The following is a 22606-nucleotide window of genomic DNA, read 5'->3' as shown; positions in this document are numbered from 1 at the left end:
CAGTTTGATTCTCCGGAGGCCATCATTTCAGAAGATTTATTCATTCCAACTTTCAACTCTCATTCTCAAAATCATACCGGTGCATCTTTCGAGTATGATCTAAGCAGCTCATGATCTCTTCGTTTCACTTGTGTCTAAATTCTCTCAAGTATCTTCATTCATTTTTCTAATTCTTCTCGGTGTTTCCGTATCTTTTGTTCGTTCATTTTCAATTCTTACGGTGGTTTGTTCAAGATTTCTCTTCCTTTGTTTCATATCAATTTATTTGTTGTTTCAATCCTACCGGTGGTTCGTCGAAGACCTTCTCAAGTTTGCTCTATATCTTTCCGCAATCCTTTCCAATGAGAATGAGTAGTATGACAAATCCATTGTGTGCCATCAATTTATTTGATGAAGGATAAGCATAATGTAATTCTTACTCTTGTTTCATCGAGTATATTCAACTCCTTATTCTGGAGGTTCATCAAAATTCTTGGTTTCAATTGTTCATCTTTCTTTTCCCAGAGTACCAAGATCTCTCAATTATATCACCACGAAGCTCCATCTAAATCATTGCAAGGCTCCTACCGGACTTCCTTTCAACTTACGTTTCATTTGATCATTCTTTTATTACCGGAGTTCTTCATGGAGGTTACATGGTGGTTCATTAAGGATTCCTTTCATTCTTCAATTGTCCTCAAGATTTCTCTCGAAGTTATGTTCCGCCAAGCTATACTCTCAAATAAACAAGGTGCTCAACACATGTCTTATTTTGAGGAGTTCAAGCATTCTTCACCTTGCGTCGCTAAGTGCAGTTCTTCCTATATTATCTTTTGAGGTGGTTTTATGTCATTCTTGACAATTTGAGTTCGTGTTTCATGATTCACATCTTGTCAAGAATGAGATATTTTAAATCCACCAATCTCTTCATTGGAATTATCTTGGGTTATATTTCACCTAAAGCCTTCCCTAAGGATTGTTGCTATCTATGGTGCTCATAAATGACCCAAGTTCTTCATTTATCCTCCCGGTGAAATAAGTTTCTCGTCTCCTTGTTGACCTCAATCCAATCTATTGCTTTCGTTAGTGGCAGAATTTCACCTCATAATTTTGAGACATTTTCCATGAGCCCACTACAAGCTTATTTGTTTCGTGGTTGGTTTTCCAACAACTCCATTATAACCTTCTTGGAAGGGTGCCTTCCAAGCTCATTTGTGGCAGGAGTTGTCATTTTCTTCTAAATTCTTTCCTTTCCAACGATCCAACTTCTATTCTTTCATTCCGTAGGAGGCATTGTGATGTTGCTCTCTTCAACCATCATCCCATTTTTGTGAAGATCATGTTCTTTCTTTTGCTTATCCATTCAACCGAAGTGTCGTGTCCTTCATTCAAGTTCTCTCATCTTTTCAAGTTTTGCCTCCCTTCTAACCAGACTGTTGTCTGAAATCTTTCTTAACCCTTGTGCCATTTTTTGATAGTTTCAGAGGCATTGTGTTGTTGATTTCATGTTCAATTCCTTCCATTTACAGTCGGAGTGCTGCCCAAACTATATCATTCTTTTTTCCTTTTCTATCTTGTTTTAACCGAAGTGTTGTCGTAACTGATCTTTATCGTTCCTTGTACATCTCGTTTCAACCGGAGTGCTTGCATGTACTTCTTATCCATTGCACCCTTTTCTTATGTCTTTCAACCTACAAGGTTCTAGTAAGGTTCCTTGTTCCCCTTTTCTAACGGAGTGTTTTCAACTTTGTTCATCTCCATTGTATTCTTTTCTCGAAATTGTTTAAACTCTCAAGGCTCGTGGTTTCACTCATTTGTCAAAGAAGCAACTTAGTTTTACCTCTCCTCTTCCTCTTCCGTTTCCTCCGGTGCTATTACTAAATCTCGGGACGAGATCCTCTCGTAGTGGTGGAGTGTTGTGACGCCCCAAGACCGGAGCTTCGGGTGCCTTTCATGATTTCCGGGTTTTGTCGTGTGATTTGTTTGGTCCGTTGCATTTCATCATTGCATCATGTGCATTGCATCATGTCATCATGCAACCCATTTTAAAACTCAACTAAATAAATTGCATGGATCTTTGGGCCATTTAAACCAAGGGAATTCACATGGTGATTCTCTTTATAACTTATCGTCCCGATATTAGGGAGATATATCAAATATTCATTTAATTTGGAATTTATCACAACACACTTGCAAAAATAATCCCATGCCTTTTGTACTTCAAGTTTCACCTCCAAAACTTGGCAACAATTTTTTTATCTCTTTTATCGAGGCTCCTCTAAAAATCCGAACATTTTTTGGACCTTCCTTTTACCTAGTCCGAGGTCAAACCCATTTGGTTTGAATTTATACCTTTCGTTTATGCCACTTCTAATTTTCTTGGGTCAAACTCATTTTTGTGACACCGAGAAAATACCCTCCCGCGCAAGATCCACCCCCTAACCTCTCTTTCTTTTCTTCCTATCCCTGTTTTATTTTTTTATTTTTTTATTTTTTTCTAGACAAAGAAGAGAGCCTAGCTGAGCCTCCCAACTCGCGCGCTGGCCCATCTACTTCCCGGCCCGGCCGACCCCTTCCTAACCCTAGCACTCCCGCATTGCTCTCTCCCTTTCCCTCGTTCCCTCGCCGCCGCCAGAAGCCATCTCCCCTGCTCAATCCCTTCCTCCCTCCTATGCGTTCGCCGTTAGAGAGAGACAGGGAGAGAGCAGCGCTGCACCATGCTCGACCCCCACCTATCTCCTGCGATTCCTTCTCCCCTCATCCCCGACGCCACCTGCCTCCACTACTTCGAACACCGCACCACCAGGCCGCTTCCTCAGCCCCGTTCGTTTCTTCTCCATCCCGTCCCCTTCCCTGAGCTCTCTCTCTCTCTCTTGGACAGTAGGGCCTCCATGGACGCCAAGCCGCTGGTTTCCTCCGCGTCCTCACACCCTACCGGACCTCCGCCTGGCCCCGCTTGTCCGCTACCGCTGCCTATTGTTGCCCCGGCGCTGACAGCCATCACCGCTGCTATGCTTCATATCGAGAAGCAGCAGCTCGCACGCCCGAGTTGACCTCTCCGCTCGCCTTCTCCGCCTCGCAAGCCCTGCGAGCTACCATGTCTTCCCGGAGCCCCTTGTCACGTCTGCAAGTCCTGCCGGCCACCAAGACCCGCTACGCTGCCATTGCCTCCTTGCTGCTGCCCACCCAGGTCCTTGTGTTGCTTCGTTTCGGACCATCATGACCGGCAAGATCGACTACATGGATGCCGACTCCACAACCACCGAACCGGGAGACGCCAAGGACATCTTCGAGGTTTTCGTCAAGTCCCATTCCGATGAATGTACATGCAACACCGACGTCCAGGAGCACCTCCTGCTAGTCGTCCACATCGAGCACATCAAGCCGGCAAGTCTGAAGACCCCAATGTACCCCGACGTCGATGACCCTCAAGTCCGTCTACGTGGTGATGCGCCAAGTACCTTTACCGCCATCTTCGGAATCGCCAAGAACGCCAAGACCCCTTTGTGGATTTCGACAAGTACAAACACCATCACCGAAGACCCCGTAGACGTCAAGTCCCTCGCCGTGACCCTGAACATCTACGGAAACTTGTGCGACTAAGAACGTGAATGACTAACATCGCCAAGATCGCTAGTACCACTACCATCAGCGAGGATCGATAGTACAACTACTTACACTACCATCGCCACAAGAAGGACAACTTCCCACAATGACCCGTGAACAACTACTTCCACGACGTCCGTGTACCACTAACGTCGCGAGAATGCCTACTTCCTTTACCGGACACGAACCACTCCGTAATTGCACTTTTGGGAAGGTATAACCGTCGGAACGATACCCGTGGACCGTATGCATGTGATGTATTGTATGAGATACCCATGTTTGCACCATGGTCGAATCGATGCTTGCTCGGTCCTCCTCGTTTGCCGCTAACCCGTGGGAACCCGGTTACCAGGATCACCCCACCATCTTGCATGACACGCTCACGTCATTTTTCCTTTTGCCCCGGTATCTCCATGAGCTACCGACACCGATATGTTGTCGTGGCACCATTTTCGGATTCGTTGCCGTGGCACCCCTTTCGTTTCCGCCACGATGACTAATGCTTCGTAATATGCTCATGTCAACTTTTAATAAAAAATGCATAAACTTGCACATGTCATCCGCATCATGATAACAACATCAAAAATGGGTAAAAATGTTGTTTGCATTAAATTGCTAAATGCACACGAGGATTTACCGAAATTGTTGTTTGATGTTTCCGGCCTCATTTAGAATGCCTAACTGTGTTTTTTTACTCATGGTTCACCTCTTGCCATGCTAACCAACATTTAATATTGTTGAGTACCTAAATGGGAGAGAACTAAATAATTGATGTGGTGTTTCGTCAATTTGCAACTCGTTGCATATCGAGCGCCACTTAATTTGTAGTATTGTTCGTTGCACTTTTCCATGCAATGCTTCTTTAAACCGGACATGCATCATACTTGGTTGTGCATCATGCCATGTTTACGTGATGGTTGTTTACTATGTTTCTTTCTTATTTCCAGGTAGCTTCTCTCGTTAGCTTCGGTTCCATTCCGGAGTTGTGAGGATCCGTTCGACAACGTCTGTTTGTCTTCTTCATGGACTCGTTCTTCTTTTTTGTGGGATCTCAGGCAAGATGACCATACCCTCGAACTCACTTCTATCTTTGCTTGCTAGTTGCTCGCTCTATTGCTATGCCGTGCTACCTACCACTTGCTATATCATGCCTCCCATGTTGCCATGTCAAGCCTCTAACCCACCTTTTCCTAGCAAATCGTTGTTTGGCTATGTTACCGCTTTGCTCAGCCCCTCTTATAGCATTGCTAGTTGCAGGTGAAGATGAAGTTTGTTCCATGTTGGAACATGGTTATTGTTGGGATATCACAATATCTCTTATTTAATTAATGCATCTATATACTTGGTAAAGGGTGGAAGGCTCGGCCTTATGCCTGGTGTTTTGTTCCACACTTTCCGCCCTAGTTTCCATCATACCGGTGTTATGTTCCTTGATTTTGCGTTCCTTACGCGGTTGGGTGTTATGGGAACCCCTTGACAGTTCGCTTTGAATAAAGCTCCTCTAGCAAGGCCCAACCTTGGTTTCACCATTTGCCACCTAAGCATTTTTCCCTTGGGTTCTGCAGACTCAAGGGTCATCTTTATTTTAAACCCCGGGCCAGTGCTCCTCCGAGTGTTGGTCCAAACTGGCGATGTCCGGTGCCCCCTGGGCAACCAGGGTCTATGCCAACCCGACGTCTTGCCCGTCCGGTGTGCCCTGAGAACGAGATACGTGCGACTCCTATCGGGATTTGTCGGCACATCGGGTGGCTTTGCTGGTCTTGTTTTACCATTGTCGAAATGTCTTGTAACCGGGATTCCAAGACTGACCGGGTCTTCCCGGGAGAAGGAATATCCTTCGTTGACCGTGAGAGATTGTGATGGGCTAAGTTGGGACACCCCTGCAGGGTATAAACTTTCGAGAGCCGTGCCCGTGGTTATGTGGCAGATGGGAATTTATTTATATCCGGTTGTAGAGAACTTGACACTTAACTTAATTAAAATGCATCAACCGCATTTGTAGCCGTGATGGTCTCTTTCCGACGGAGTCCGGGAAGTGAACACGGTTCTTGTGTTATGCTTGAACGTAAGTAGTTTCAGGATCACTTCTTGATCATTTATAGCTTCTCGATCGTGCTTTGCTTCTCTTCTCGCTCTCTTTTGCGTAAGTTATCCACCATATATGCTAGTGCTTGCTGGAGCTCCACCTCACTATCCTTTCGTACCTTTATGCTTAAATAGTCTTGATCGCGAGGGTGTGAGATTGCTGAGTCCTCGTGGCTCACAGATACTTCCAAACAGTTGCAGGTGCCGATGACACCAGTGTAGGTGACACAACCCAGCTCAGGTGGGAGCTCGATGAAGATCTTGTTTGTTGTGTTGTTTCATTTCCTGTTGATCAGTAGTGGTGCCTAGTTGGGACGATCGAGGATCTATCATTTGGGGTTGTCTTTATTTATTTTGGTTCTGTAGTCGGACGTTGATTGTATTCTGGATGATGTATGATATATTTATCTATTGTGTGAAGTGGTGATTGTAAGCCATCTCTTTATCCCTTTCTTATTCAGTACATGGGATGTGTAAAGATTACCCCTCTTGCGACATGCCTACTATGTGGTTATACCTCTTAATCGTGCTCCGACACGTGGGAGATATTGTCGGATGTGGGGTTCCGGTAAACCCTTAAGGTTTGAACACTTGGGTGCGTGCGAAGTCATTCCTTCCCACCAATGTAAGCCCTAGCTCGCTAAGATCTCGCGGACGAACTCAACGAACTCGCAACATAGAAAGACACAAGATTTATACTAGTTCGGGCCACCGTTGTGGTGTAATACCCTACTCTAGTGTGGTGGTGGTGGTGGATTGCCTCTAGGGCTGATGATGAACAGTACAAGGGAAGAACGGCCTCCTGAGGTTGAGGTGTTCTTGAGCTCGGCGAGCTGGTGTGTGTGTGAGGATGGTCTAAATGATCCGTCCTCTGTTCTCTCTTCTTCCGTCCTCTCTTCTCTCTGTCTCCCTCCATGGTGGTGGCTAGTCCTACTTATATAGGTCCTGGTCCTCTTCCCAAATATCGAGCGGGAAGGGAGCCAATAATGGCGGGCTAATTCGAAGGGGGACAGCTAGTACAAGCTATCCTGACAAAAGTGGTCTTCGCCCGCTAAAAGCTCTGTGGTGACGCCGTTTTGGGCTCCATGATGACCTCCGTCTTCCCGTCCTCCTGGTCTTGGCCTCGTTGCACCAATATAGAAACCTTTGCCTGATGCCTCGGTACTCTTCGCCTGCGCTGGCCTCCTTAGCACCAAAGAGGAAACAAGGACGCTGCGCGCGCTGGCGCCTGCCTGGCACCCGCGTGGTGTCATGCGTGATGTGGCTCACGTCACGAGGGTCTCGTTAGGTTTGCCCCGCCTTGATATCTCCGCTCGTTGTGAGCCTGCCTAGCTAGGCTACTCCCGAGGAGGTCTTGCGTCGTCCGCCTTGCGAGGCTTGGACCCTCGCGAGGGTCTTGGATGCTTTGTTGGTGAAGATGGGCCGTACGGTCTGCAAGCTTAGCCACGCCGCGGGCCGTAGGCAGGCATGTCTAGGGACCCCCGTTCCCAGGTCGCCGACAGTAGCCCCCGGGCCCAAGGTGTGCTCAGGCTTGGCTTCGCAGCGAAGCCAAGGGCCAAGTGCGGAGCGCCGCGGGCCCCCAAAGCATGTGGCGTTGATTGACGTGTGGCGGTTGATTGGACATGGGCGCCTCCGCTTCCCCACGCTTCCTCGGCAACTGCTTGACCTGACAAAAAGGCTAGCGCAGGCAGCACTTGCCTTCGTTGCTTCTTCCTTGCCTCGCTCTAGATCCCCTTTCTTGCTCTTCACCGCTGCTACCTCCAGATCTACCCCAGCCTTGCTCTGCATCTGCCGCTCATGGCACTGCGCAAGGTCAAGACTTCCTCGGCACCGGCTTGGTACGAGCCCGCTCTCGAGGAGCCCACCATCACAGAGAAGAGCCTCGCCTCCGTGTGCCTGCTGACAGCGGGGGAGAGCAAGGAGTGGGGGAAGACGGAGCTCCGGCTTGCGTCCGACGAGCCGGAGCCTAAGGGGAGCACCTTCTTCCCCTTCTTCTCGAGCAGCGTCGATGTTCGGTTGGTTCCTCCCTTCTCTGATTTCTTTTATGAAGTCCTCGACCACTTCAGGTTGCAGGCGTTGCACCTCCATCCCAACTCTGTCCTCCTCATGTCCATCTTCACCTACCACTGTGAGGCGTACCTAGGCGTGATGACGTCAGTGGCACTCCTGCGCCATTTCTTCTTCCTCCGCGTCAGCGAGGGTCACATCTCTGGATGCGCCAACTTCGTTGCATCCGGCAAGGCCAAATCGATCTCGAGCACTGGGAAGAGGGCCAATAATATTCGGTCCAAATGGGTCATGATTCATGCCAAGCTCGCCCATCCGCGCCTGATGTTGCCGATGGAGGCGCCCCGGCAGGGCAAGGAGTGGCCCTGGGCGGAGCTTGTCGACAGACGGGCATCGTCAGTGTTGGGACAGATGATGACTGACCTGAAGCCGGGCAATGCGAGGGTGGCCAAGATAACGGGAGCGATGCTCCTGAGGGAGTTCCTGACGCTGCGGGTTGCCCCACTCAAGGCGTGCGCGCCCCTTCTGGGAGCTTGAAGGAGGGGAAAACAAGGCCCGTCTGAGGCTGGGGGACCTGCCTGACGACGAACTAGACGCCGTCCTGCGTCTCATAGTCGGAGACAACCAGGAGTACCCACCTAGCGCCTTCATTCCCCTGTTCCAACGCATGGACCGGGACGAATTCGTCGCCTCCAGGCCGACCTTTGATGCGCGCGGGCTGGTGCCGCCGGTGTTTTCGGGAGCTCCTATGGCACAGAAACAGGTGGAGGTGTCTTCCGGTGAGTCCCACGGAGAGGAGGAGGAGGAGGTGGACTCAGAGAAGACCCCAGATGAGGTGGGAGACCTCCCCTCTGAGAAAGGCCGAGATTCTCCGCACCCTTCCTAATGATGTCGAAGCCGACGCCTACCAAGGGGAGAGGGAGCAACCCCTCATCCCGACGAAGGGTAGGTCGTCGCTGGTGGTCCGTGGTGCCGCCTCCACCCCGGCGCCTCCTGGGGCTGGATCTGGTTCCGCCTCCGCACCGCCTGGCGCCGCCGGAGCCCGAACGCCTGCCCCTCAGGTCCCGATGCCGTCAGGCCTCAAGCTTCGCAAGCGAAAGGTGGAGTACTTGGCGGTGAATCGGTAGGAGTTTTGAGCTTTGCTTTATCCCTGCCGGTACTTGTTATTTCCTGACGCTCGCCCTTGGTTGATCAGGCCGGCATCTTTGGCTAAGAAGAGGAAGGAGCGTACGGCGGCCGTGCCTCCCTCCGCAGAGAAAGGAGGCAGTAGCGCCCACATCTCCCCAGCCCGGTCGTCCTCGCAAGGCCAAGAAGAACATCGCCGCGTGGAGTCAGCCCCCATGGCCCTGCCGGTTCCAGAGGTGCCGGCGCTTGGCACAGCTCACGAGATCTCAGCTACTCCGAAACCCATGGTCTCCCGAGCCCTGGTGACGGTGCCGCTTCCTCCCTCTGCAGCACCTCCACTCCTTGGTTCCTCTGCTCTTGCTGCTGTCTTGGGGCGTGCCCTTTCGGACATGACCCGGCTGCAGGTGGATCTCCTGAGCGCGGACCCACGCCTGTTGGCCGGGCATCTAGAGCTGGCCTCTGGCTGGCTTCACTCCGACCTGGCGGTTCATGCAGCGCTGAGCCAGGCTGCTGCGGCTTCTGATGAGGAGAAGCGAGGAGCCGCCAGTGCTGCAGCCGATCGTGAGGCGGTGCTGAAAGACACCAAGGTCGCCCGTGACCTCTGCCAAGTGCTGGAGGGCGAGTGGCAGAGCCTGCGTGACAAGCACGCCGAAGAGGTACATTGCCGCCAGGCGAAGGAGGAGGGGATGAAGGCACGGGAGGAAGCCGTCAAGAACCGTGATGCTGAGCTGGCGGAGCTGGGGAGGAAGCAAGCCGCCGAGCGCAACTAGTTCGAAGAGTTGGAGCGGAAGATGGGGACGCGGGAGGCCGATCTGAATGCCAAGGCGCGAGTCTTGGCCGAAGACCGCATGGCCTTCACCGATCTCGAGAAGAGGTCTCGCAACGCGCTAAAGACACTCTACGAGCACGGCCTGTAGAGGCTGCAGGATGATGTCTACTACACAACGTTCTTCTTGTAGACGTTGTTGGGCCTCCAAGTGCAGAGGTTTGTAGGACAGTAGCAAATTTCCCTCAAGTGGGTGACCTAAGGTTTATCAATCCGTAGGAGGCGTAGGATGAAAATGGTGTCTCTCAAGCAACCCTGCAACCAAATAAGAAAGAGTCTCTTGTGTCCCCAACACACACAATACAATGGTAAATTGTATAGGTGCACTAGTTCGGCGAAGAGATGGTGATACAAGTGGTATATGGATAGTAGATATAGGTTTTTGTAATCTGAAAATATAAAAACAGCAAGGTAACTGATGATAAAATGGAGCGTAGACGGTATTGCAACGGTATCACATAACTATCCCTCAACATGCAACAAAGAGTCACTCCAAAGTCACTAATAGCGGAGAATAAACGAAGAGATTATGGTAGGGTACGAAACCACCTCAAAGTTATTCTTTCCAATCAATCCGTTGGGCTATTCCTATAAGTGTCACAAACAGCCCTAGAGTTTGTACTAGAATAACACCTTAACACACAAATCAACCAAAACCGTAATGTCACCTAGATACTCCAGTGTCACCTCAAGTATCCATGGGTATCATTATATGGGTATCATCTGTTCAACCAACACATAGAACCTCAAAGAGTGCCCCAAAGTTTCTACCAGAGATTCACGATGAAAACGTGTGCCAACCCCTATGCATAGGTTCATGGGCAGAACCCGCAAGTTGATCACCAAAACATACATCAAGTGAATCACGTGATATCCCATTGTCACCACAGATACGCACGGCAAGACATACATCAAGTGTTCTCAAATCTTTAAAGACTCCATCCGATAAGATTACTTCGAAGGGGAAACTCAATCAATTACAAGAGAGTAGAGGGGGGAGAAAACATCATAGGATCCAAATATAATAGCAAAGCTCGCGATACGTCAAGATCGTATCACCTCAAGAACACGAGAGAGAGAGAGATCAAACACATAGCTACTGGTACATACCCTCAGCCCAGAGGGAGAACTACTCCCTCCTCGTCATGGATAGCACCGGGATGATGAAGATAGCCACCAGAGAAGGATTCCCCCTCCGGCAATGTGCCAGAACGGGTCTAGATTGGCTTTCGGTGGCTATGGAGGCTTCTGGCGGCGGAACTCCCGATCTATTTGTGCTCCCGGATGTTTTTAGGGTATATGGAGATATATAGGTAGAAGAAGTACGTCAGGGGAGCCACGAGGGGCCCACGAGGGTGGAGGACGCGCCCAGGGGGTGGGCGCGCCCTCCTGCCTTGTGGCTTCCTCGTTGCTTCCCTTACGCAGACTCCAAGTCTCCCGGGTTGCTTTCCTTCCAAAAATAAGTTCCGTGAAGTTTCAAGTCAATTGGACTCCGTTTGATTTTCCTTTTCTGCGATACTCTAAAACAAGGAAAAAACAGAAACTGGCACTGGGCTCTAGGTTAATAGGTTAGTCCCAAAAATCACATAAAATAGCATATAAAGGCATATAAAACATCCAAGGTTGATAATATAATAGCATGGAACAATCAAAAATTATAGATAAGTTGGAGACATATCACTGGACACCGACGAGGACGGCCCCACCCAGCTGCTTTCTCTCGTGGTGAAGGCACTTGAGGAGGTCGTCAATGGTCTCGGTCCCAATGCGGAAGCAGAAGCTCGCGTCATGTCTTCAGCTGCACTGACTCACGTCCTCAGCCATCTATACCTCCGTGACCCTAACGCTCGCCTTGACTAGCTGCTGGAGCCTATGGCTGAAGATCACTGTGAAGCCGCCGCTGCAGCTGTTGAAGGTCAAGTGGAGGCTTTGCTAGGGAAGTTCCACGGCTTTGTCTCCGATCCTCTGTCTGGCGACGCCGCGGATCCTGCGGCTGAAGGTGAGAACATTATCGCCCACGGGGGAGCACCTTCCGCAGGCGATGGCGATATCCAGGGGTGACCTGCGGCTACTCTTCCCGTTTCATTCCTGCGACATGTATCAGGCCTCGTGGAGGCGTTTAGACTTTTCATTTGGTGTTGTGAGAACAATATGCTTGTAATATTTGCTTCGAGATTTGGTGAATTCCTTCCTATTTGCTTTGCATTCTGCGTCGGCAGAGCCTGGCCCCGCGCATACCTCAACCGCCATTGGGCTGACCGGAGACCAGGACGGACCAAGGAGTGAGGGGCTACGTGACTAGTTTGGCTCTTGAGTCGCGATGCTCAAGAGTCCCCCTTGACGCACAAACAACATATAGGGAGAGTTCGTGAGGATAGATTAATATTCTACGTCGGCAGAGCCCGCCCCCGCACATACCTCAACCGCCATTGGGCCGACCGGATACCAGGACGAACCAAGGAGTGAGGGGCTACATGACCAGTTAGGCTCCTGAGTCGCGGTGCTCAGGAGTCCCCCTTGACATGCAAACAATTTCCATACTTGCCCTCGCCGAGGCCTCGAGAGGGGCGTGCGACGCCCAGGTCCGGGGGACCTGGTTGGGTGGCGTGCGCTTGGGCGTGACCCGAGCGCAGCCCCCGTGCCCAGCCCCCTCGTTCGGCTCTTCCGAGGGGAGGCGTTGTGGTGAGGCTCGGCGCTGAGCTCTGGGCTCCCTGAGGTTGGTACGACTGTGGGGCCGCCCTCAGTTGTTTATCACCAGCGCGGAGCATAGTGCTTACGCTTGTGCACGGGCATAGCCACTCCTCGGTAGTGTCGTCAGCCAGCACGGAGCATGGTGCTTCCACTTGGGCGTGGGATTGGGGCCCCCTATGGGGGGAGCCCCCGGGGCGTGTACAGCCCCGCCCTGACACGCGGCTTGCACGGCAGGGCTGCGAGGTGTATATGGGCACTCGTGAGCCAGCGCAAGACTCACGAGGCCCTACCTCAAGGTGGGCTGCGCCTGGTCTTGAGTCTTGGTGATTGTATGTCCCTGCAAGGCGGTTAGATGCAAGCACTCTACGTCCTCAGGTCCCGGCCCTCGAGCGAGCTCAGCCGCCGTTGGTATGCCAGGTCGCGATGTTGTGGTCAAGGCTAGGGGGTGAGGGTTGGAGAGACAGTAAGAGCTCCTGAGTCGCAATGCTCAGGAGCCCCCCCTTAACGTGCAAGCGGATTGCATAGGATGAACAGACCCGTGGTGGGCAGCAATCAATCAGGTGACAACAGTTGGCAGGTTAAGCATGGAGAGCAGATCAACTTGGATAAATGCAGGAAGGTACATGCCACCGGGTCCGGCCCGAGTGGCATGGGGATGATGCAGCCCGAGGGGCGCCCCCAACAAGGTAAGCTGAAGACATAAGCAAAAGGGATACATGCCGCAGGGACGGACCCACACGGCCTGGGAATAATGCAGCCCGAGGGGCGCTCCCAGCTAAACGAGCTTGGAAAATGTCACCTAGTTCTGTAGGCGAAGCAGAGTTGGTGTAGCTGAAGGCGTGCGTTAGAGAAATGACTCCTCATGAGCCGCCAGGACCCTGAGCCTCGGGAGGCTCTGGGGTCTCGGGAGGTTCCCTGAAGACCGTCTCCATCTCCCCCAGAACGGTGTGGTACCTGGCTTCCTGAGCCACCAGGACACGTCGCATGTTGTGCTGATAGGCCGACGCCACGCTCGGCAAGCCAAAGGGCATACGAACGTAGCTGTGCGGCGGGCCCTCGCAGCGGCCCACACGCGAAGGCCAGAAATGCTCCTGAGACGCGGCCCTGTTGAGCCCTGGGATGTCGATGCAGACACGCAGCCCAGCATCCTTGCTAGGATGTGGAGCTGCACCTTATGGGTGGCCGTCGCCGCGCATGGCTCTTGCTTCTTGTAGTTCCTGGATGGTGTTGGTGATGAACTCCTGAGTGGTGGGCACTCCTTGCCCTGTGCTCTCCTGAGGGACACGTGCGGTGAAGCACGCTTCCAAGTGGTGCCCAAGCTCCTCCCTCGTGAGTTTGGCAAGGTCTGAGGCCCTCCAGAAAAGAGCCCCCAAGCCCTGCCTGAGGAGGGTGCCAGGCACGCCTTCCTATGCGACAGAGGGAGGCGCCCCTAGAGCGGGCGCCGGTCCTGACGTGGCTTTTGCCGCGATGCCGTCCTCCTGAGGTCCTACGCGGCGCGGCTGCTTCTTCTTGGGGATGGTCTCCAAAGGGCCTTCATTTCTGCTCTCGGGGTCGTCGATTGCAGTGGCTTGAAAGGCGCGCTCAAGGGAGCACACCGCATCTCTCTCTTCACATGGGACCGTGATGATTCCTCCACTTCCTGGCATCTTGAGAACGTTGTAGCCGTGATGAGTGACTGCCATGAACTTGGTCAGGGCTGGATACCCGAGGATGGCATTGTACGGCAGGCGGATGTGCGCGATGTCGAAGTCGATGAGCTCGGTGCGGTAGTTCATGCGCTCCCCGAAGGTGACAGGCAGGCGGACCTGCCCTATCGGCGTGGAGGAGCCGTCGGTCACTCCTGAGAAAGGCTTGGTGGCTGGTGCTACGCATATGGCACTTGGAGCTTGTCGAACGTGTGGACGGACAGGACGTTGAGCCCTGCGCCGCCGTCGATGAGGGTCTTGGTGACCTGCACATTGCTGATGACTGGGGAACACAACATAGGGAGGGTGCCAGCGGTGGCTGCGCACTTGAGCTGATCCGTCGAGCTGAAAGTGATGGCGCATTGGGACCACCTGAGCGGGTGCGTGGCCTCGAGCTTGGGGAGCGCCGCGTTCACCTCGTGAGCAAACTGCTTGAAGACGCGCTGAGAGGCTGGGGCCTAGGCGCCGCTCAAGATGCAGGCGATTTCACGCGGCTCCTGGAAGCCCCCAGCCCCTTCGTCCTGGTGGTGGTCGTCGTTCCTTCTTAGTGGCTGTAGCGGGGGAAGACCGGCATTGCCCTGGGGGCGATCCTCACGAGGCGGGTCCCTCCAGGCGCCCTCGCGAGGCTGGTCCTGCCAGGGGTCCTCACGAGGTCGGTCATGCCACTCCTGGCGCAGGCCACGGTCGTCCCAGCGTCCACCTCCGTGGCCGTAGCCCCGGTCGTTGCGCTCGGGGCATCGACCGTAGCGTCCTTCTCATATGGCTCTAAGCTCTTGATAGTCACTGGTGTTGTGGGTGTTCAGGTTGTGGAAGGCGTAGAATGGTCGGCCGTTCTTGGATGACTCGGGCTGATCTCTGGACCGCTTGATGTCGGGCTCCGCTGCGAGCACAGCTACCTCCTTGCGCTTTACGTCCTTGGCCTTGGTCTTCTTCTCCTCCGCGCCCACGGCTAGCGGCTCAAGGAGAGAGAGGCGCCCCTCCTCAGCTCTTTTGCACCTGTTCGCCAGGTTGAACAGCTCCTGAGATGTGCAGAGCTCCTCATGGATGGCGAGCTCTTCCTTCATCTTGACGTCACGGACGCCGTCGGAGAACGCGGAGATGATGGCCTCGTCCGTGACCTTGGGGATCTTGAGGCGGGTGTTGTTGAAGCGTTGGATGTACTTCTGGAGGGTCTCTCCTGGCTACTGCCAGATACGGCGCAGGTCACCCACGGCCGATGGACGGTCGCGAGTGCCCTGGAAGTTGGCGACCAAGCAGTCGCGCATCTCGTCGCAGGAGGAGATCGAGCCGTGCTGCAGGTTCAGGAGCCAGGAGCAAGTTCCATGCTTGAGAGCCATGGGACACCAGTTCGCCACGACCTTTTCGTCGCCGTTGGCCACTTTGATGCTCAGCTCATAGAGCTGCAGGAACTCCACGGGGTCGGCGGTACCATCATAGCGAGGAGGCAGATCCGGCTTGAACTTGCCCGGCCAGGCGACGCTACGCAGCTCGGGAGTGAAGGCGCGGCAGCTAGCCATGGTTGTCGGGGCCCGCCTCGGAGGTGGAGGTTGGTCTTGACGAGGTGCGCGCTGCACCGCTACAGGCGGTGCGCGGTCTTGACGAGGTGGCACGGGGAGCGCAGGTGTAGCTTCTCGCAGCCGCGGAATTTCTTGGCAGCTTCTCACTTCACGCGCGGGCGCCGAGCGCGGCGGATCACGTCGCGGAGCCGCGCGCCTTGGTGCTAAGGCGACGTCTTGGGGCTGAGGTGGTGGAGGCGCACCATGAGACCCGTCGCCCGCGGCTGGTTGAGGGGGAGGTAGAGAGTGGGACGGCGGACGAACTCGGCGATGCATTCGAGCCACTCCTCGTAGAGGTCGTCGATGGGGCGGTAGCGCAGGAGCTCGTTCGCTGCAAGGAGCGCGGCCCGTGCCTCCATGGGAGTGCGGCGCGCGTGAGACGAAGAACCGGCAGGGGTCAGTGATGGAGTGGCGGTGCGGCCGTCCTGCCGCACCAAAGGATGCAACGAGGATGCCTGCTGCTCGTTCCCCGCCGGGCCGGTAGCAACGTTGGCGGCAAGGGACGGAGAACGGCGATGTGGCCCGCCGGCGGGAGCCGTTTGAGTGATGCGAGCGGTGAGGGCAGCCCGACGCTCAGCTCAAGCACGGCAAGCATCCGCCATGGAGACGACGGAGCGACGGAGTGACGAACTGATGGAAGGGAGGCTACGGCACACCCCTACCTGGCGCACGAAATGTCAGACGTGGGGTTCCGGCAAACCCTTAAGGTTCAAACACTGGGGTGCGTGCGAAGTCTTTCCTTCCCACCAATCTACGCCCTAGCTCGCTAAGATCTCGCGGACGAACTCGGCGAACTCGCAACACAGAAAGACACAAGATTTATACTAGTTCGGACCACCGCTGTGGTGTAATAGCCTACTCCAGTGTGGTGGTGGTGGATTGCCTCTAGGGGTGATGATGAACAGTACAAGGGAAGAACGGCCTCCTGAGGTTGAGGTGTTCTTGAGCTCGGTGATCTGGTGTGTGTGAGGATGGTCTGAATGATCTGTCCTCTGTTCTCTCTTCTTCCATCATCTCTTCTCTCTATCTCCCTCCAAGGTGGTGGCTAGTCCTACTTATATAGGCCCTGGTCCTCTTCCCAAATATCGTGCGGGAAGGAAGCCAACAATGGAGGGCTAATTCGAAGGGGGGGGGCAGCTAGTACAAGCTATCCTTACAAAAGTGGTCTTCGCCTGCCAAAAGCTCTGTGGTGACGCCGTCTTGGGCTCCATGATGGCCTCCGTCTTGGCATCCTCCTGGTCTTGGTCTCGTTGCACCAATATAGCAACCTTTGCCTGATGCCTTGGTACTCATTCGCCTGCGCTGGCCTCCTTAGCACCAAAGAGGAAACAAGGACGCTGCGCGCACTGGCGCCTGCCTGGCGCCCGCCTGGTGTCATGTGTCATGGCTCACGTCATGAGGGTCTCGTGATGTTTGCCCCGCCTTGATATCTCCGCTCCTCATGAGCCTGCCTAGCTAGGCTACTCCAGAGGAGGTCTTGCGTCGTCCACCTCGCGAGTTGGATGCTTTGTTGGTGAAGATGGACCGTACGGCCTGCAGGCTTAGCCACGCCGCGGGCCGCAGGCAGGCAAGTCTAGGGACCCCTGTTCCCAGGTCCATTGCCTCCCTGGTTCGCCGGGTTATGCTGCTACCCTCTGGTGTTGCTGCTCTTCTTTCCCTTCCCCGGCTTTTCATCATCAGACTTGGGGTCCTTGGTACCACCTGAGTCAGCATACTTAACCAGAACTGCCATCAGCTCCCCCATATTACTGCAGTGGCGCTTGAGCCGCCCCAACTTCTATTTGAGGGGCAAAAAACGACAAATCTTCTCCAACATCAAGACTGCTGAGCCGGCGTTGATTTGATCCGAGGAATGAAAAATAGTTGAGACCTCTCGTACCCAATGGGTTGTTGACTCGCCCTCTTCCTAGACGCAAGTATCCAGATCCACAATTGACATAGGCTACTTGCATGTATCCTTAAAATTCTGAATAAAACGTGCCTTTAACTCGGCCCATGACCCGTTGGAGTTAGCCGGTAGCCCCTTCAACCAGGTGCGAGCTGTTCTGTCCAACTTCATGGTGAAATATTTAGCACACGCAACATCACTAACATCCAGCAATTCCATGGCCATCTCATAACTCTCGACCCATGCCTCAAGAGGTATGTCGGTCGTATAGTTAGGTACTTTGCGAGGGACCTTGAAGTCCTTGGGCAAACACTCATTACGCAGAGCCGGCACCAAACACGGCACACCCAAAGTCCTGAAGGTCACACCTGTCTCCACTGAAGTTGTCGGACGAGCCAGGGAATGCTAATGAGCCGCATACTGATCCGCTAGCTCAGCCTGACGACGCGCTCTTCCTTGATCCACTACGTTCTAGGCATTAGCCCCGCCGTCTGCCGGGTTATGTCCACGGGGCGGGTGACTGTACCGCCCACTTCTTGATACAACTAGCTCCTCGATATGCCTGCTATAAGTCCGACTCGGGCGGGGGGTGAATGGATCCTCTCATGACTGTGAGAATAAGCTGCCTGTTGGGCCAAAGCCGTCTGAAGTAATTCTCTGGCCCGTCGTATCTCCATTGCCGCCAGCGACTCACCCTCAGCTGGTAGAGCGGCCAGTCGTGTTGCCGCAGCAATTATATTATCCAAAGGGTTAGAATAATGACCCAGCGGCATTGACACTATTGAGGCGGAGTAATATTCAGACATGGTGGCTCTGTCATACGCGGCTGAACCAGTGCTCCTAACCCAGGTGCTTCACCCCGGTTTACCTCTGGCGGGTTACTGGTCCCTGCTCCAGGCGTGTTAAAGAGGTTCGTTGCCTCGTAAACCAAAGGCAAACGAGTCTGATGCCTCCTCCTCATGACCTTGTTCGAGGCGTTCTGATCCATCATGAGCCGGAAAGACTCCGACTGAATCCGCTGCACCTGAGTATCCAAAGCGGCCCGCTCCGCAGCCATCCTAGTATTCTCCGCATTCAGCTCCTCCTTGGCATGTGCTATCTCATCACGCAATTTCGCAATTTCCGCATTATGCTGATCCTGATCTGCCGGGTTAACAACCAATGTCAACAATGTTGTTAGCTTATCCAGCAGGTCGGTTACGACTTGAGCTGGTAGGCGCTCAGGGCCTCCTGCCCCGGCAGCCGTTGCCGCTACTGACCCAGAGATTATTGCTGCCGCAGTCGAGGAGTTCGACACTAGTTGCGTACCGACCATAAAGATTGCAGCTCTGTTCGGCGGCTCATATGGGTCCGGAAAACTGTCGCCGTCGAAATAGCCCCCAAGCCGGCCATCTTGCAGCTGGTATAGTGATTCAGTTTCCCTAGATGACTCACCATCCAAGTAAACAACCGTCTCACCGCCAGACATAGATTTATCCTCAGGTTCCGCTCCATGGATGAATCCCACGAAGGCACACTTCACGGCAGGCTGAACTCGGGTGGGTCTCGCACGCTGAGCTATCTCGATGATGTCGGTGCAGATGTCCGGCTCGGGGCCCGGCTCGCCGATCTTGCCGATGAAAAAGTGGATTCCGCTGAAGGGGACTCGGTACCCGTACTCGATTGAGCCGGCCTTGGGGCCCTAGCCTGCATCGTTGATGTAGAGCTTGCCGCAACGACTCTTTGTCATCCGGCCCACAGCGTATCCCTTGATCCCTTCGAAGTTGCCCTTCAAGAACTCGAAACCACCGTGCGCTGGTCCCATGGTGGGCGCCAACTGTCGTGGGATTGACACGGCAGATGTCCTAGTGTGAGGACTTAGTCGTGGAGCCATCGCACTAGGTTAGCTTAAAGGGGTTAAACAGGACAAAGGACATGGGAGTTTTATACTGGTTCGGCCCCTTGTGGTGAATGTAAAGGCCTAATCTAGTTGGAGGTGGTATTGCTAGATCTTGATTACAAGTGAGCGAATACGCTTGACCTAGTTCTCGGTTTGTTGTCTGTTGTCCTTAACTCGCCACCGGATCGTACCTTTATATACTCAGGTTGACACCCGGTGGCTTACAGAGTCCCGACCGGCTTATAAATGTATCCGGCTCGGTGACTTAATTACAACTACCTTATAATACACGTCATATACATATGGCAGTTTATACCTATGGGCCTTGAACCGTCTTTGGGCCTTTGGCTCTTCATAAGTCATCCTCATGAACCGCCATCTTCAATTCCTTCATGCGTTGTCTTGTGAGTCGCCAGGAGTATAACCCGGCCCCTCCTGGGCGGGTTAACTCGGTAGCTATATCCCCAACAGGCTAGGCTGCTCAAAATGGAGAGGGGGCTGCTTAAATAGGCAGGGGTCTAGGGTTAGGGGTTTGAGGGAGTTTCGGAGCCCTCCGGTCGCGATCCAACGGTTCCGGTCGGAGGGGAGGTTAGTGAGCTACCTGTGGGCTATGTGGAAGGGGTTGGGATGAGAGGAGATAAGATAGATAGGCCCGGCATCATATTTTGAAGACCGAAAATGTCTGACGTTGGACAGGCTATAATGTCGTTACAGTTATCCGTTGGGGTAACAAACGGACTCTAAATGCGATGAAATTTGGCAGGCGGTCTACCTACAATAAAAAATACCGCATGCCAACTTTCATACCATTCCAAGAAAAAAATTTATCCCACTTATAAAATAATATTTCAGAAGTGTCGCGGGTGCATGCGAGTGTGAATGGGTTCGAAACGGACAACAGAGAGAACTTGGAGACCCGAACGGATGCAACTTTTGAAAAACATGCAGATGAAATGCACATGATGACATTGCAAAGTGCAACACGCCAACGAATGACATGGCAACGACGGCGAATAACCAGAAGACATCGGGCGCATTGGTCTCGGGGCGTCACACACCCACCCTTGAGAACATAGGGTGTCTGTGCCTCAAGGGTCGCGTATCGCGGTTAAGTGGTCAAGTTCGTCGCCTTGGCATTGCACATGTTTAGAAGTACTTGTAATTAGGTGAACACCAACCACCACAATTGACTTAGAAGGATGAGAAACAACGATATGAATGGGGTACCATGTTCTAATAGAAAACCTTTACCCGAGAGAGAACGCTTTTAGTCTTTTGGCATGTACAAATGCAGTGCATTGGCATGTTTGCTTCAGTTGATCAATTGTTTTTCACTTAGCAGCATGTAATTGATGACCAACTATGCCAATAATGTCCTTAGCAGCCGGTAATTGATGACCAATTATGCCAGTAATGCATTTTCTTTAGCCAAGATAACTTAATTCAGGCGACTTTTCAAACATGCAAATTATGCGACGGTTTGAGTTGCGACACACGGGAAATTAAATACAAAGGGGCAACTATTCGTTTACTAGGGATAGTGAGATGGGGAACGGGAAGAGAGACAGTGCTTGCAGTTCATCTCGCAACGACAGTGTCTTCTTTTTCTAAGAACCGCAAGCCTTGCGTTTCGGCCAAGCCCGAATAGTACAAAAAAACAATTACAGAAAAGGATAATTGAAAAACCATTCTCAAAAAACATTTGTTAAAAATGTTCTTTTTATAGAAATATTCCAATTTAGTAAAAATGTTAACAATTCTTTTAAAGGTGTTCCAATTTTTATGTAAACATTAACTTTTATAAAAATAAGAAAATTTCCAGGTTTAACCTTATAATTAACATTTATTAAATTAGATATAAAAAAGATGCACAATGGCACATGAAGAAGGTATGTTTTTTAGGCTAACCACACACTTTATTTATTGCTCAATTATGTTTTGAGGAATACAAGTTTTTTTATTTGTAGCACATGAAGCAGGTTGTACCTCTTTTTTGCTGGGTGCAACGCACGGCCATTTATACTAGTGTTTCAAGGTGCTAATGGTAAGGTTGGTAAGGTTGGTAGACTTCTCCAATGCGTCCCATGGCGATGTGAGCTGCCATACTCTTTCCTAGACTCCAAGTTGGTGCATCAAAAGAAAACTCTATGGGCTCAGTGACTGGCATGAACGTCCTTCCTGGAACTTGAACTTGAATCATCCAGCGCTCTTCTTCAGGTAAAGTGGCGTTGTAGGTTTCTGTGAAGCTTGGTACTCCTATGTTCAGGTATCTAGTGACTTCCTTCAAGTGGCGTCCAAAGGGTGTATCTTCATCCGGTTGGGTGAACTTGTTCCTTGCATCCGCCATCCTAAAGAGTAGAAAAGATGAGAGGTCAGAAGAGAAGAGAGTGAGTAGTGATCTAGGTCTTTAGCTTAGTGGTCGTGTCCTACAGTCAGCGTGTGCTCTGATACCATCTCTGTAGCGACCAGACCTCAAACAGTATGATCTCTATGCTCCGGTGTCATCCCTGGATCAGTAATGCTTACACCACACAGTACTCGGAGGATTTATAGCAGAGTAGCAATCACACACTTATTACATCGAGTGTCTCAAAAGAGAACTTGTTACAATAAATATGGCTTAAGGCTATCTAATTACGATAACAGCGGAAGGCTTGGAAGATAAGTGAGTCCATCAACTCCAACGGCATCACTGAGTATAGAACCACGACCTAAAAACTCCTTAATCGTCGTCTGAAAAGTCTGCAACATTAACATTGCAGCCCAAAAACGGGTCAGCACATGGAATATGCTGGCAAGGTAACACATAGAGAGTAGTGGAATGCAACAGCTATACTATATGCATATTTGGCTGGTGGAAAGCTCTATGGTTACAGTTTTGCATAAAGCCAATTTTTCCCTACTTCAAAAGGAATAAATTTAATTACTATCATGGTGGTTGTTAAACATTGAGAATGGTTGACAGCATTCTCAATCCCAATTAAGCATCATCATTAACCCAACAACATTAATTTTAGAGTAACATGTTGAGATTCACATGATAATCCAGATACTAGATACTCAAGATGTCCATAACCGGGGACACGGCTAATCATGATTAGTTTGTTACACTCTGCAGAGGTTTGCGCACTTTTCCCCACAAGACTCGATCGCATCCGTTGGATTTCTCGCACTACATGGTGTTTGAGAAACGGATGACCGAGACACAGTCTTTCAGAAGCGCTAGCACCTTACGATGGATAGATCGGTACACCTACTTTCCCCTACATCTGCTAGTCT

At 52.0% G+C, this 22606-nt stretch overlaps 1 protein-coding gene across 1 annotated transcript in view; it reads left to right on the top strand.

Annotated features, from left to right (window-relative positions):
• Positions 1-7818: 7818 nt before the first annotated feature.
• LOC147959568 (uncharacterized) overlaps positions 7819-22606 on the top strand; it is a 45976-nt gene continuing 31188 nt past the window's right edge. Inside the window, exon 1 of the mRNA XM_087532738.1 lies at positions 7819-8187. Within this exon, the coding sequence (XP_087388864.1) occupies positions 7819-8187 (369 nt within the window). The remainder of the gene's footprint in view (positions 8188-22606) is intronic.

This window comes from Triticum urartu, chromosome 7A (assembly GCF_056163025.1).
Source record: "Triticum urartu cultivar PI428250 chromosome 7A, HENAU_Tu73, whole genome shotgun sequence".
NCBI classification, from domain to species: domain Eukaryota; kingdom Viridiplantae; phylum Streptophyta; class Magnoliopsida; order Poales; family Poaceae; genus Triticum; species Triticum urartu.
Note: the sequence above shows the minus strand (reverse complement) of the source record. Positions and strands in the feature narration are given on the sequence as shown.